Source organism: Xenopus laevis, chromosome 6S, assembly GCF_017654675.1.
Source record: "Xenopus laevis strain J_2021 chromosome 6S, Xenopus_laevis_v10.1, whole genome shotgun sequence".
In the NCBI taxonomy this organism is placed as follows: domain Eukaryota; kingdom Metazoa; phylum Chordata; class Amphibia; order Anura; family Pipidae; genus Xenopus; species Xenopus laevis.
The window spans coordinates 3,876,910-3,889,559 of record NC_054382.1 but is presented as its reverse complement, the minus strand read 5'-3'; the positions used below and the strand labels follow the sequence as shown (position 1 = coordinate 3,889,559).

Below are 12,650 nucleotides of genomic sequence, written 5' to 3'. Positions count from 1 at the left end.
AATCCAACCAATTTGGTGTTGCCAGAAATCATTATTAAGCAGTTACAAGCATTCAAATTAGCAAAATTACAAGGGTACCCAAATTTTTGCACAACCAGTTTTTCACACTTGATTTCATTTCATACAACTGAATACTGCTTCACTAAAAATCATTGTTCAGAAAACACCCCATTACTCGGATGTTCATGGGAAATGCATAATAATTTACTCCACTTTCAATGAAAAAGATAACAGTGGTATCACTGTTATCTTTTTCATTGAAAGTGGAGTAAATTATTATGCAGGCTGAGAGGGGTTCCCAAACTTTTTCATATGACTGTATCTGCACATGACTTAGTATCAGCCCATGTCTGGTGTTTCTATACCCAAATGTTTGCCCTCTCTAGCTTGCCAGCAATAACCTGAATATTGTTACCTCTAAATGAGCCTCCACGATTGACTCCTACTTTTTTCCCTTAAAGCAATTCCACTCTCCTAACAAGTAACACTGAATGGGGTTTCCCCAAATGCATAATAAAAAAAATAAATCAAATGGCCCAGTGACTTGTTTGTGGTTGGACAGAAGTAAATGAACAGCACATAGAAAGTGAGTGACTAAGTGACAAATTGCAAGAGAAACTTACAGTCTCGTTGAGCTGAGAGGCCTCTCCATAGATATTGGCTACAAGAATTGTGTTGCAGTTGCCTCCTGTAGGAAATAATAGAGAATGTTTATTTAACTGGATTGCTGACCCCTCCCTCCTGCTGAAGAGAGAGACACCGGGTAAAGGAATTACTGTAATGAAAGCACTCAGGCTGACTCCTGCTCATTTGCGTCTTTGTTGGGGGCCAAGATGGCAGGTTTAAGAAAGGAAATGTGTGTATATAGTTTTTTACCTAAGGAGTCCTTGAGGGCATGGGTGAGTTTGCTCTGCCGGAAGGGAATGTGGTCTCGGCTGCGATCAGTGAGGGCAATTATTGTTTGCTCCAGGAATGAGAGAGACTTATTGATGTATGTGGTCTCCTTCAGGACCTGCTCTTCAGACTGAAACACAAGAGTGAGATGAGGAGATAACATTTAAGTGGATATATTCTTACCCTAAACACACATGCACATCTTACAGGGCAAAATATCAATATAAACAGTGGGTGGTTAAAGCAGAACTAAACCCTATAAATGAATATTGGTAAAAATGGCATATTTTATATAGTGAACTTATTGCACGAGGCTAAAGTTTCAGCTTGTCAATAGCAGCAATGATCCAGGACTTCAAACTTGTCACAGGGGGTCACCATCTTGGAAAGTGTCTGTGACACTCACATGCTCAGTGGGCTCTGATTGGCTGTTGAGAAGCTAAGCTTAGGGCTCGTCACTAATTATCCGGCAGAAAATGAGCTTCCCTGGCTGTAATATAAGCTGATGCTACAGTTTTGCGGATTATTAAATTCTGATGCTAATTGCACTGGTTTCTGTGCTGCCATAATAGTAATTATGTGTATTAATTACTAATCAGCCTTATATTGTGACATTTCTATTCTATGTGTACTGTATATTGTGAGTGGGTCCTTAAGCTCAGTAAGTGACAGCAGCACAGAGCATGTGCAGTGAATCAGCAGAAAAAAAAGATGGGGAGCTACTGGGGCATCTTTGGAGACACAGATCTTTACTGCTATAGGGCTGTGGTTACAAGGGTGAATGTAAATTGCAAAAGTTCTTAGAATAGCCCCCTCATACATTTTACATTCACTTTTTTAAAGCTTTACTTATCCTTTAAATGCAACAAGACAGATGTTTGTCAACATAATAACATATTATTTATTTTAACCTTTCTGTGCTCTGCAGTAGACAACACACACCAGAGGGGATTGGGGCAGTTGGTTTATTAAAGCTAATTGCTAATAAAGGTCAAGCAAACCACAGTACATTAAAGTAATAGCCTCTGTATGTAAGTATGAGTTGCATGTAAGTCGGTTGTATGTAACTATAGGACTCCCTGTATTGAGTGGCAGACTTTTTTTTTTAATTAATTCCTTGTGATAATTCTGTGAAAAGAACACAATTCAAAAAAACTTGAAATTTTTTAGACACTTACCCCAGTTTTACCCAGACGCTCTGAACCTGCCAGATCCACCAGGTTAATTTTTGACATAGTATACTTTGCATCAGAAACAATTCTGGAACGAGACTGAAAAAGAATAGACATTTCAGCCAAACTTACGTTTATGCAAGAACCCATCTCAATATGTATTTAGCACAGTATTCTGCACCTTGATGTGCCTGCCCTCCTGCGCTGAATCTTGTACATTTGCCAATACGCAGATTGAGATCTCTGTGCCATTCTGACCTCCTAAACTGTATCCCAACCTTTACCTTCCCCTACAAACAAGATACAATTTGGAAGGGAGATTGTGTACACCGCAAATCATCTTTCCTCTATACATGGAAAATAGCTGTGCCATGTTGTCCTACCACACTGTACCTGCACCTTATCCTTTTTATATAAAAAATACAAATTGTTGTACCAGTTAGTCCTCCTGCACCTTATCCTTTTCCATAAAAAAATGCAATTGTTGTACCACTTAGTCCTCCTGCACCTTATCCTTTTTCTATATAAAAATGCAATTGTTGTACCACTTCGTCCTCCTGCACTGTATCCTGCACCTTATCCTTTTTCTATAAAAAAAATGCAATTGTTGTACCACTTCGTCCTCCTGCACTGTATCCTGCACCTTATCCTTTTTCTATAAAAAAAATGCAATTGTTGTATCAGTTAGTCCTCCTGCACTGTATCCTGCACCTTATCCTTTTTCCATAAAAAAATGTAAATTGTTGTATCCTGCACCTTTTTATTCCTCTATATTTATACAAATCAGCATAATATATTTTAGCCCTTGACATTTGCTTTTTCTTTTGCGGTCACTGTGCTGATAAAAGTATCAGGATGTACAACAGTGATAGAAAAATCTATATAATCACCCAATGGACACTCACATCAGTTAATTAAAAGTTCACACTCACCTCCACATGAATAGTGAAAATACAGTGAGATCTGGATGAGTTTTTATTCAGGACATGTGACCCAATGATTCGATTTGTCTCCCCCTAGAGGAAAAGTGATATATATGATGTTCTACTTGCTTTGATCAGGTACATAGGACAATGAATGCAAAGTCTGTGTGTTTTACCTCAAAGAGAAGGTTCAAGGCCTGCTCCTCATTGGAGGCAAGGTTTAGGGATAAGCCTTTGACAAACACTCCCTGAGCATCATCTACTATGGTCATTTGTGTGTCAGGGGCTGAGGCATCTGGAACAGTGGAAAGGAGGTCATAGAGCGTCTCATTGTAGATTTCCAGGTATGAAATCCGCACTGTAATGGACTGATCACTTTTCCCTTCAATCTCTTTAAACACCTGCATTGGAAATATTATAAGAAAGTTTGCTGATGCTGTGCTACCAGTTATTTCATACACTCTAAAGTCACCGTATTGCAGATAATCAGTTGTTGTTTGGGAAACCAACTTTAACTTACATCATTAATTAAGCACATTTAATGCTTACTACAGATTATTTAAATAAAAGGGCAGAATCCATCATTACAAGCAACATTTGACATTTTCTGTTCATGGCACTGTGGACTGCATGGGAAATGGTTTCAGAAATTTCAGGATAATTATCAGATAACTGCACGTCCATTTATAGTCGTAACCAATATTCTATGGTTTCATGTAGCATCCGGGTATATGGGCTATAATTTTGTGTCCAGGGCACATGAAGCACCTGGATGAATCGTGGCCTCTTGTATGATATATTGCAGCAACAGTGCATTTGAGTTACTACCAATAATTGCACAGTGAAGGGAATGAGAAGATTAAAGGAGAACTAAAATGCCATATTTTATATACTAAACTTATTGCACGAGGCTAAAGTTTGAGCTTGTCAATAGCAGCAATGATCCAGGACTTCAAACTTGTCACAGGGGGTCACCATCTTGGAAAGTGTCTGTGACACTCACATGCTCAGTGGGCTCTGATTGGCTGTTGAGAAGCTAAGCTTAGGGCTCGTCACTAATTATCCAGCAGAAAATGAGCTTCCCTGGCTGTAATATAAGCTGATGCTACAGGTTTGCTGATTATTCAATTCTGATGCTAATTGCACTGGTTTCTGTGCTGCCATGTATAATTATCTGTATTAATTACTAAATCAGCCTTATATTGTGACATTTCTATTCTATGTGTACTGTATATTGTGAGTGGGTCCCTAAACTCAGTAAGTGACAGCAGCACAGAGCATGTGCAGTGAATCAGCAGAAAAGAAGATGGGGAGCTACTGGGGCATCTTTGGAGACACAGATCTTTACTGCTAAAGGGCTGTGGTTGCCTTGGGCTGGTACAGAAACACAAAACATCATGTACAAACTTTCTAGCTACATCTTCAGTTTAGCTTTAGTTCTCCTTTAAGGCAGTTCCCTCCTTTGAGATTCCCCATCACCTGCTGCAAAGCTCTTGGGATGATGCCTCGAAGTTTGTAGTTTTCAGTCCCTCCTGTGATTGTGAATGTTTTTCCTGCTCCTGTCTGCCCGTAACACATGATTGTAGCTAAAAGAAATGAAAAAGCAGAGTTTCCGTTTACATTGGAGAAAATAAATGATAGCACAAACAGCAACAGCAATCCAAATGAAAACGTAATTGGTTTACGCACTGGTGCTTGGTACAATATATGATTTGATTGGCTCTCTAGTCTGATATTGTGTGGTTTGGCCAAGCAAGGGGTATGTTCCCTGCTGGCACATCATCAAAGGGGAACTATTGCAAAAATTTAAATTAATATAAGCTTCATCACACTGAAATAAGAAACGTTCTAAATACAATCAATTAAAAATGATGCGCCGTTTCTGAAATAATCAAGTGTATCTTCACTGTTCCTCTCTCAGCATCTGTTTCTCTTCATTCTGTCTTCATTCAGGAGTTGTGTGTCAGATGAATGATCCAATATATCTAATAGTGGGGCTTCTTTTGCTTAGAAGATGTATTAGGGTTAACTCTATTAAAATCACCAGAAATCCTGTCTCTCTACATACAGAATTTTTGCAAAAGGCAGTTATTTTGTTAGATTTGGTTTGTACTGGAATCAGTTATTTGAGTGAGCTGTAATACATCTGCTAGGAAAGGAAGCCCCCTTATAAGATATATTGGATCTAACGGTCAGTGAATATGTGACACCCAACTGCTGCATGAAGAGAGAATGAAGAGAAACAGATGCTGAAAGAGGGATAGTGAAGATAAACTTGATTATTTCAGAAACAGTGCGGAATAGTTAATTGATTGTATTTACAAAGTTTCTTACTTCAGTATGAGGAAGCTTATATTAAATAAAATTAAATCATTTCGCGGTAGTTCCACTTTAACTTGAAGTATAATGGTGAAAACTAAAGGTGGCCATAGACGCACAGATATTATCGTACGAAACGAATTTTCGTCCGATATTCGTTGCGTGTATGGTGGAAAAAGAGCCGACCGATATCGGCAGAAGACTTGGACATCGGTCGGCTCGTCGATCGGGCTGGACGGAAAATTTTGATCAGGTGCCTTTGAAGGGACCCAAACATCGCCCATTGTTAGTGCTGAATCGTCAGATACAGGTAGAATTCTATTGTTTCTTCCCGTATATCTACCTGTATATCTCACGCTTCAGCTATACACGTGTGTATTGAAACGAACGATCTTTCTTGGAAAGATCTTTTCCAAGAAAGATCGTGATTGTTACGTCTATGGCCACCTTAAGTCTTACAGGTTAATCAGTGAAAATTAGTTTTAATCCCCAGACAATTAAAGGAAGCTTGTTCCCCAAAACATTACATTTTTTCAAACTTTTTGTGGCTGCTGATAAATGGGTTAAGCACCCTATTTACTGCTTTGTGTGCGACTATTTCAACATTTATTTGCATGATCCCAGCACACTGCAGGAGGCCACTGGGGAATGTTCTTTGTTCCAGAGTTACCCCTAGTTTGTTCCATTCCACTGTTCCTTGTGATTGCATTTATAAAAGAAATTGAACTTTAATAGCACTGTAAAAATGTTTGAATCTTGTTTCCGTCTTGGAATTCATAATTATAACAAGCAGGCAGGAGCCATTTTGTGGACACTGTTATTAAGACAAGTCTTGTATCATCTCAGAATCTTGTTTGTGCATCAGAATGGGGGACCTGATGTCCATCCCCATGTCCTGGCTACACAATTAAATGGTGAGGGAATGTGGGGAGAGCAGTGACATCTAATAAGTGTTGAATGGAAAGTGAAAGTAATTGCCTGCCCTCATCTCTGAGTGCCAGGCAATATTAGATTGACAGCTGAAATGAGTTTACAACAGCTATGAATGCTTAAATAAATAAAATTATGTGGGTTTCATGTTAATTTTATTATACAGATTTTAATGTCTGGGTGATAGGTCCACTTTAAGGGATACATTTTCTGTTTATATGAATGAATTGTTTTACAATATCGCCACCTGCTGGTCATTTTCCCACCAGTCTGACCAGCAAGTAGTCAAGGAAGTTGTCAGGAGAAAGAAAGAGGCTGATGTTCTTCTGCTTAGGAAAGATGTGAGAAAGGTTTCTAATTTTATTCCTAAGCAGAAGAACATCAGCCTCTTTCTTTCTCCTGACAACTTCTTCCTTGACTACTTGCTGGTCAGACTGGTGGGAAACTGACCAGCAGGTGGCGCTGTTGTAACACAATTCATTCATATTAACACTACATGTATCCCTTAATATCTCGGGGAAAAAAGAAAAAATTAATGAATATCAATTGCAAAAGTTCTTAGAAATTTAATTCTAAATTCACTTGATTTAAAAGTTAACTTATCCTTTAATCACTCCAGAAACATTTATGCACCAGATCCAATTACCATTGTATCCATCAAGTGCTTTGGAAACAACTGATTTTGCCACAGTATCATAGACAGTGTCTTGTGAGGCATTGTGAAGTAAGCCGTCCACTTTGAAGGACCAATCAGAGCGCTTGTTATTGACAACACCGAGCCTGTCATCTTTCTTGATGTGGATATCTACTGTCTGCAAAACACAACCACAGCTTTATGTGTTAGATTTCTTTCTGTATCTCTTAAATATTCATTATATCTATAGGATCAAACAATTTTATTTTCTTAGAGAATAAAACCTTGGCTAATATATATACAGGTATGGGAACTGTTATCCAGAATGCTCGAGACCTGGGGCTTTCCGGATAAGGGATCTTTCTGTAATTTGAATGTTCATACCTTAAGTCTACCAGAAAATCATGTAAACATTAAATAAACCCAATAGGCTGGTTTTGCTTCCAATAAGGATTAATTAAATCTTAATTTGGATCAAGTACAAGTTACTGTTTTATTATTACACAGAAAAAGAAAATCATTTTTAAGAAATCGGATTATTTGATTATAATGGAGTCTATGGGAGACAGCATTTCCGTAATTCGGAGCTTTCTGGATAACGGATCCCATACCTGTATGTGTGTATATATATATATATTGCTGATTATTATTATTGCAGTTGAATTGTTTCATAAAAAAAGCTTTTTACTCAGAGAGGATCCCCAGGTATTAACTCCTTGTGCGCAGGCTTCCCAGCACCGCAATCGTACCAATTTCTCATAGAAACAATGATGTGCTAAGATCTCTAAGAAACGACTAAATTAAAACCGATCAATTAAGGAAAGGTGAAAGATTACTACTAATACCAGTCTTTACAGATAAATAAGACCAATTGAAATTAAAACATTCCATTATAAAGTCAAATAAATATATTTTATGTATTGCTAACATTTGCCAGTCTCCTTGCTGAATAGAATCCAATGCCTCACCAGCTTACTTTAAAAAAAAAGAAAAAAAAAGTAAGCTGGTGAGAAATTGGATTCTATACAGCAAGGACTTTCTCTTCCTGGATATATATAGATATATATATCTATATATATATATATCTATATATATCTATATATATATATATATATATATATATATAGTCGTGTTCCAAGGAATGACGCACTCCAGGACTTCATAATGAGATCAAGCAAAGTGAAGTTTATTTGTCAACGTTTCGGTCCAGTCTGGACCTTTCTCATCTGTCTTGAGAAAGGTCCAGACTGGACCGAAACGTTGACATATAAACTTCACTTTGCTTGATCTCATTATGAAGTCCTGGAGTGCGTCATTCCTTGGAACACGACTATATATATATGTATGACTATATATGACAGCACCCAGGCAGTAAAATTCTGCTGGATTGGAGTGCACCACAGCCTGAACTGTGTGTGTGTATATGTATATATATAAAAGACAGGTATGGGATCCGTTATCCAGAAACTAGAGATGCACCGAATCCAGGATTCGGTTTGGGATTCGGCCTTTTTCAGCAGGATTTAGATTCGGCCGAATCCTTCTGCCGGCTGAACCGAATCCCAATCCTTATTTGCATATGCAAATTAGGATTTGCGTTCGGTTCGGTATATGGCTGAATCTTTCGCAAACGATTCAGAGGTTTGGCCGAATCCAAAATAGTATATTCGGTGCATCCCTACCGGAAACCTGTTATCCAGAAAGTACCCAAGTATGGAGAGGCTGTCTCCTATAGACTCCATTTTATCCAAATAATCCAAATGTAGAAAAAATAACTCCTTTTTCTGTGTAATAATAAAACAGTAACTTGTACTTGATCCCAACTAAGATATAATTAATCCTTATTGGAAGCAAAACCAGCCTATTGGGTTTATTTCATGTTTAAATGATTTTCTAGTAGATTTAATGTTTAAAGATCCAAATTATGGAAAGCTCTGTTATCGAGAAAACCCCAGGCCTTGAGCATTCTGGATAACACAACCATACCTCCACACACACACACATATATATATATATATATATAATATAGTACAAACACCTGCACTCTGTCCTCTTTTTTCTCCAAGCCGGGTGCTCGGTCAAAGTCTTTATATATGCATAGAATGGACCAGCACACCGTTTTCTTCAATCAAACGTGTTTATTCAATACACACTGTGCATCCTGGATGCACAGTGTGTATTGAATAAACACGTTTGATTGAAGAAAACGGTGTGCTGGTCCATTCTATGCATATATATATATATATATATATATATATATATATATATATATATATATATATATATATATATATATATATATATAGCACAGCAAAATTTGAGGATCTCAGCAATACATATATTTATTTATTTAATTTAATAATGGCATGCTTTTATTGAGTAGGCTGGGCAGCCACTACTTTTTATTATTAGTGATAGGCGAATTTCTCCCAAAAAAAAAAAAAAAACTGAGAAAAATCGGGAAATTGGTGAAATTGGTAAGTTCACGAAAAAAACATGAAAATTCAAACGTTTTCACGAAAAATCTAGCAATTCGAAAGTTTTCACTTAAAAATCGAGCAATTCGAACATTTTCATAAAAAAAACGAGCAATTAGAGCGTTTTCATTATAAAATTGAGCAATTAGAACGTTTTCACAGAAAAAAAAATCGAGCAATTCAAACGTTTTCACAAAATGAACGCAAATTGACGCCGGCGGTGAAACACGTTTATTCACAGCAAATTTGTGCCAGGAGAATTTATTCGCCCATCACGAATTATTATTATATTGGGATGGAAAGAATTCTCATATTCAATAGTCTTACCTTATTATCTTCCCCAAATCTGATGATCTCATGAGCGAAATGTGGTGTTGGTTTAACCCGGGCAAATACGCGCACAGTGCTCGGTCTGCTGCTCATTCTGTTCTGCAATAGAAATACAACATAGTAATATAAATGTACTGAGCGCTGTGTCTTGGAGTCACTAGTGGGTTAAAGGAGAACTAAACCATGAATATTAATATGGCTAAAACTCCATATTTTATATGGTGAACTTATTGCAGGAGGCTAAAGTTTGAGCTTGTCAATAGCAGCAATGATCCAGGACTTCAAACTTGTCACAGGGGGTCACCATCTTGGAAAGTGTCTGTGACACTCACATGCTCAGTGGGCTCTGATTGGCTGTTGAGAAGCTAAGCTTAGGGCTCGTCACTAATTATCCAGCAGAAAATGAGCTTCCCTGGCTGTAATATAAGCTGATGCTACAGGTTTGCTGATTATTCAATTCTGATGCTAATTGCACTGGTTTCTGTGCTGCCATGTAGTAATTATGTGTATTAATTACTAATCAGCCTTATATTGTGACATTTCTATTCTATGTGTACTGTATATTGTGAGTGGCTCCCTAAGCTCAGTAAGTTTAAACCCACGTCCGATTTTGGTCACACCCCTAAATACAACACCCATTTTACTAAAACACTACCCAGATGTAAACCAATAATAATAGTAATATAGATAACGGCATAATAAGCCTAAGCATGTCAATATAACTTCTACAGAAAACTGATTAGCATTTTATTAACCCCAGCTGTACCAAGGAGCACCATCAGTCTCAGATGTGCCAGTAAGATCAATGGCATACCTCCCAACATTTTGGAAGTAAAAAGAGGGACAAAACATTTTTTTCCGACACGTAGCGCAGCAATTTTTTTGACCACACCCCTTTCTGTGGCCACACCCCCTAATTACCATGTTTGTTTTACAAAATTTGGCAGGTTATGAAAGTTTGAAAATATTTCTCCTTATCTAAACTGTGTTTTTGTGTCTCAAAATTGTTACAAAGTATCTTATTTGCATCTGTTAGCTGTTCTGGGCTCTCTGCTAAAAGCCAATTAAGTGAGAAACTTTGTTTCTTTTTCTGGCTGTTCAATGCAGAGAAAACAGGGTCTTTCCATTATAAATGAGGGACTGCGGGTTGAGCTGTCAAAAGAGGGACTGTCCCTCTGAAAAAGGGACAGTTGGGAGGTATGCAATGGAGAATGGAGTAACCATTCTATTAACTCCAACCATGCCAGCAAGATCACTTTGCGAGACACCCCTGTTAATAAACTACTCTCCATGTTACAGATCTATCACTACCAGTGAATATATAAAATATAAATATATAAACAGAGTGGCATCTTAATGTACTCCTCCAGAACACATAGCAGGATAGCGCAGAGACTTTCATGTATAAATACCCCCAGAAGTCATAGCAGGATGGCACAGTGACTATTTCATGTAAAATACTGCCAGAAGTCATAGCAGAGCTATAGCCACAGCTTACAGATAACATGCAGGAACTACATAACCCACAATGCATTGTATGGTGATGTTCCTTTCCTTATTGAAATCCCATGTGCAGGGAATTGTGGGGTTTGGAGGATGCAGGCTGAGGACAGATGGCTGTTGATACAAAGTAACAGTAGTCAGTCAGCTCAGCAAAGTAGTCAAACAGATCAGCAGGAGAGCAGTAGTGATGTGCAGGCTGGGCTGATACCCGCGGGTTCAGGCCGACTTCCCACTCCTCTTTGCGGGTTGCGCCACCTTCAAATAATGGCTTCCAGCTTTATAGCCGCACACCTGCTCGCCCCACCCAGTGTAGGACTGGGTCACCAGGGGCCCACCCAAAAACCTTAGACCAGGGGCCCACCAAGTAACTTTAGACCAGGGGCCACTCTCACTACTATTATTATTCTTCATCTCCTCACTCAACCTCTATTCTCCTAGTCTCTTTCCTTTACAAACTATAATCTGTTATTCCATCTATTTAGTCTCTTTGTTCTCATAGAAATAGGGAATGGCCATGAAATAGGCCAAATGTTTATCAGTATGAGGGGCCCCTGATACCTGGGCCCACTGGGACTTTCCTGGTATCCCTGTGGGCCAGTCCGACACTGGCCCCACCCCCAGGGGCGTAACTACCGGGGGAGCAGGGGGTGCAAATGGGCCAGGGCCCGCACCCCCGCAGGGCCCCCCGGAAGATCGTGCGCGCTGGAGTCGGCTGCAGCGGCACAGAAAAATAGAGCACACGAGGGTGGGGAGGGGCCTGTCTGCACGGCTCGCACCAGGGCCCGCCCCCACCAAGTTACGAACCGGCCCACCCCTTTTGTTTCATCATCGTCAGGGCAGGTCGGTGCGGGTCTATAAAAGGAACCCGGAAGTTGGATGTGGGCGGGGGCTGAGGGGGGGTGGGGTTAGGGTCGGATGCAGGTCAGGAAAATCGTAACGCGCACATCACTAAAGAGCAGGGGAGGCTTAGGGAACTGTCAGAAACCATTAAGAAATCTGCATATTTTTTAACTGATGTATACTGCAAAGTTGCTTGAAATTATGTTTCCTGTTCAAAAAGCTGAAGTTATGTTTGTGTGGAGTTCCCCTTTAAAAAAAATAAGAAACATTTTTTAAACAAAGAGTTACAGTAAATGGGCCCAAAATAAGTGCCCCCCTCCCCCAGACGCAATGATGGAATCAGGGAACACTGACAGCTGCAGCCCCTAAACCCCTTAACTCTGCCTGGGGACTCACCAGCTCTTGGCTTCAGCGCAGCTGTGTGTAAACTATCCCGTCTCCATGGCAACTGTTCCGGGACCGGAAGTACCTCTGGGCTCCAGGGGCGTGTTCAACTCCTGTCGTCCCTCATTGTCCGGCACTCAGGAGGAGCCTTTAAACCTACGTCCGGGTTGGGGGCGTGGCTACGGCAAGCGCTTAGGGTCAGAGGGTCGTGTGTGTGTGAATTTGGAGCTGCTGCTGCTCCTGT

At 39.4% G+C, this 12,650-nt stretch overlaps 1 protein-coding gene across 1 annotated transcript in view; it reads right to left on the bottom strand.

The window, feature by feature from the left end:
- Nucleotides 1-12,555, bottom strand: part of kif9.S (kinesin family member 9 S homeolog) — a 30,382-nt gene extending 17,827 nt beyond the window's left edge. Inside the window, exons 1-9 of the mRNA XM_018268964.2 lie at nucleotides 12,419-12,555; nucleotides 9,677-9,778; nucleotides 6,885-7,050; nucleotides 4,469-4,575; nucleotides 3,166-3,390; nucleotides 2,999-3,082; nucleotides 2,073-2,165; nucleotides 877-1,024; nucleotides 624-688 (exon numbers count right to left, since the gene is read on the bottom strand). Of these exons, the coding sequence (XP_018124453.1) occupies nucleotides 624-688; nucleotides 877-1,024; nucleotides 2,073-2,165; nucleotides 2,999-3,082; nucleotides 3,166-3,390; nucleotides 4,469-4,575; nucleotides 6,885-7,050; nucleotides 9,677-9,772 (984 nt within the window). The 5' untranslated portion in view covers nucleotides 9,773-9,778; nucleotides 12,419-12,555. The remainder of the gene's footprint in view (nucleotides 1-623; nucleotides 689-876; nucleotides 1,025-2,072; nucleotides 2,166-2,998; nucleotides 3,083-3,165; nucleotides 3,391-4,468; nucleotides 4,576-6,884; nucleotides 7,051-9,676; nucleotides 9,779-12,418) is intronic.
- Between the last annotated feature and the right edge of the window lie 95 nt (nucleotides 12,556-12,650).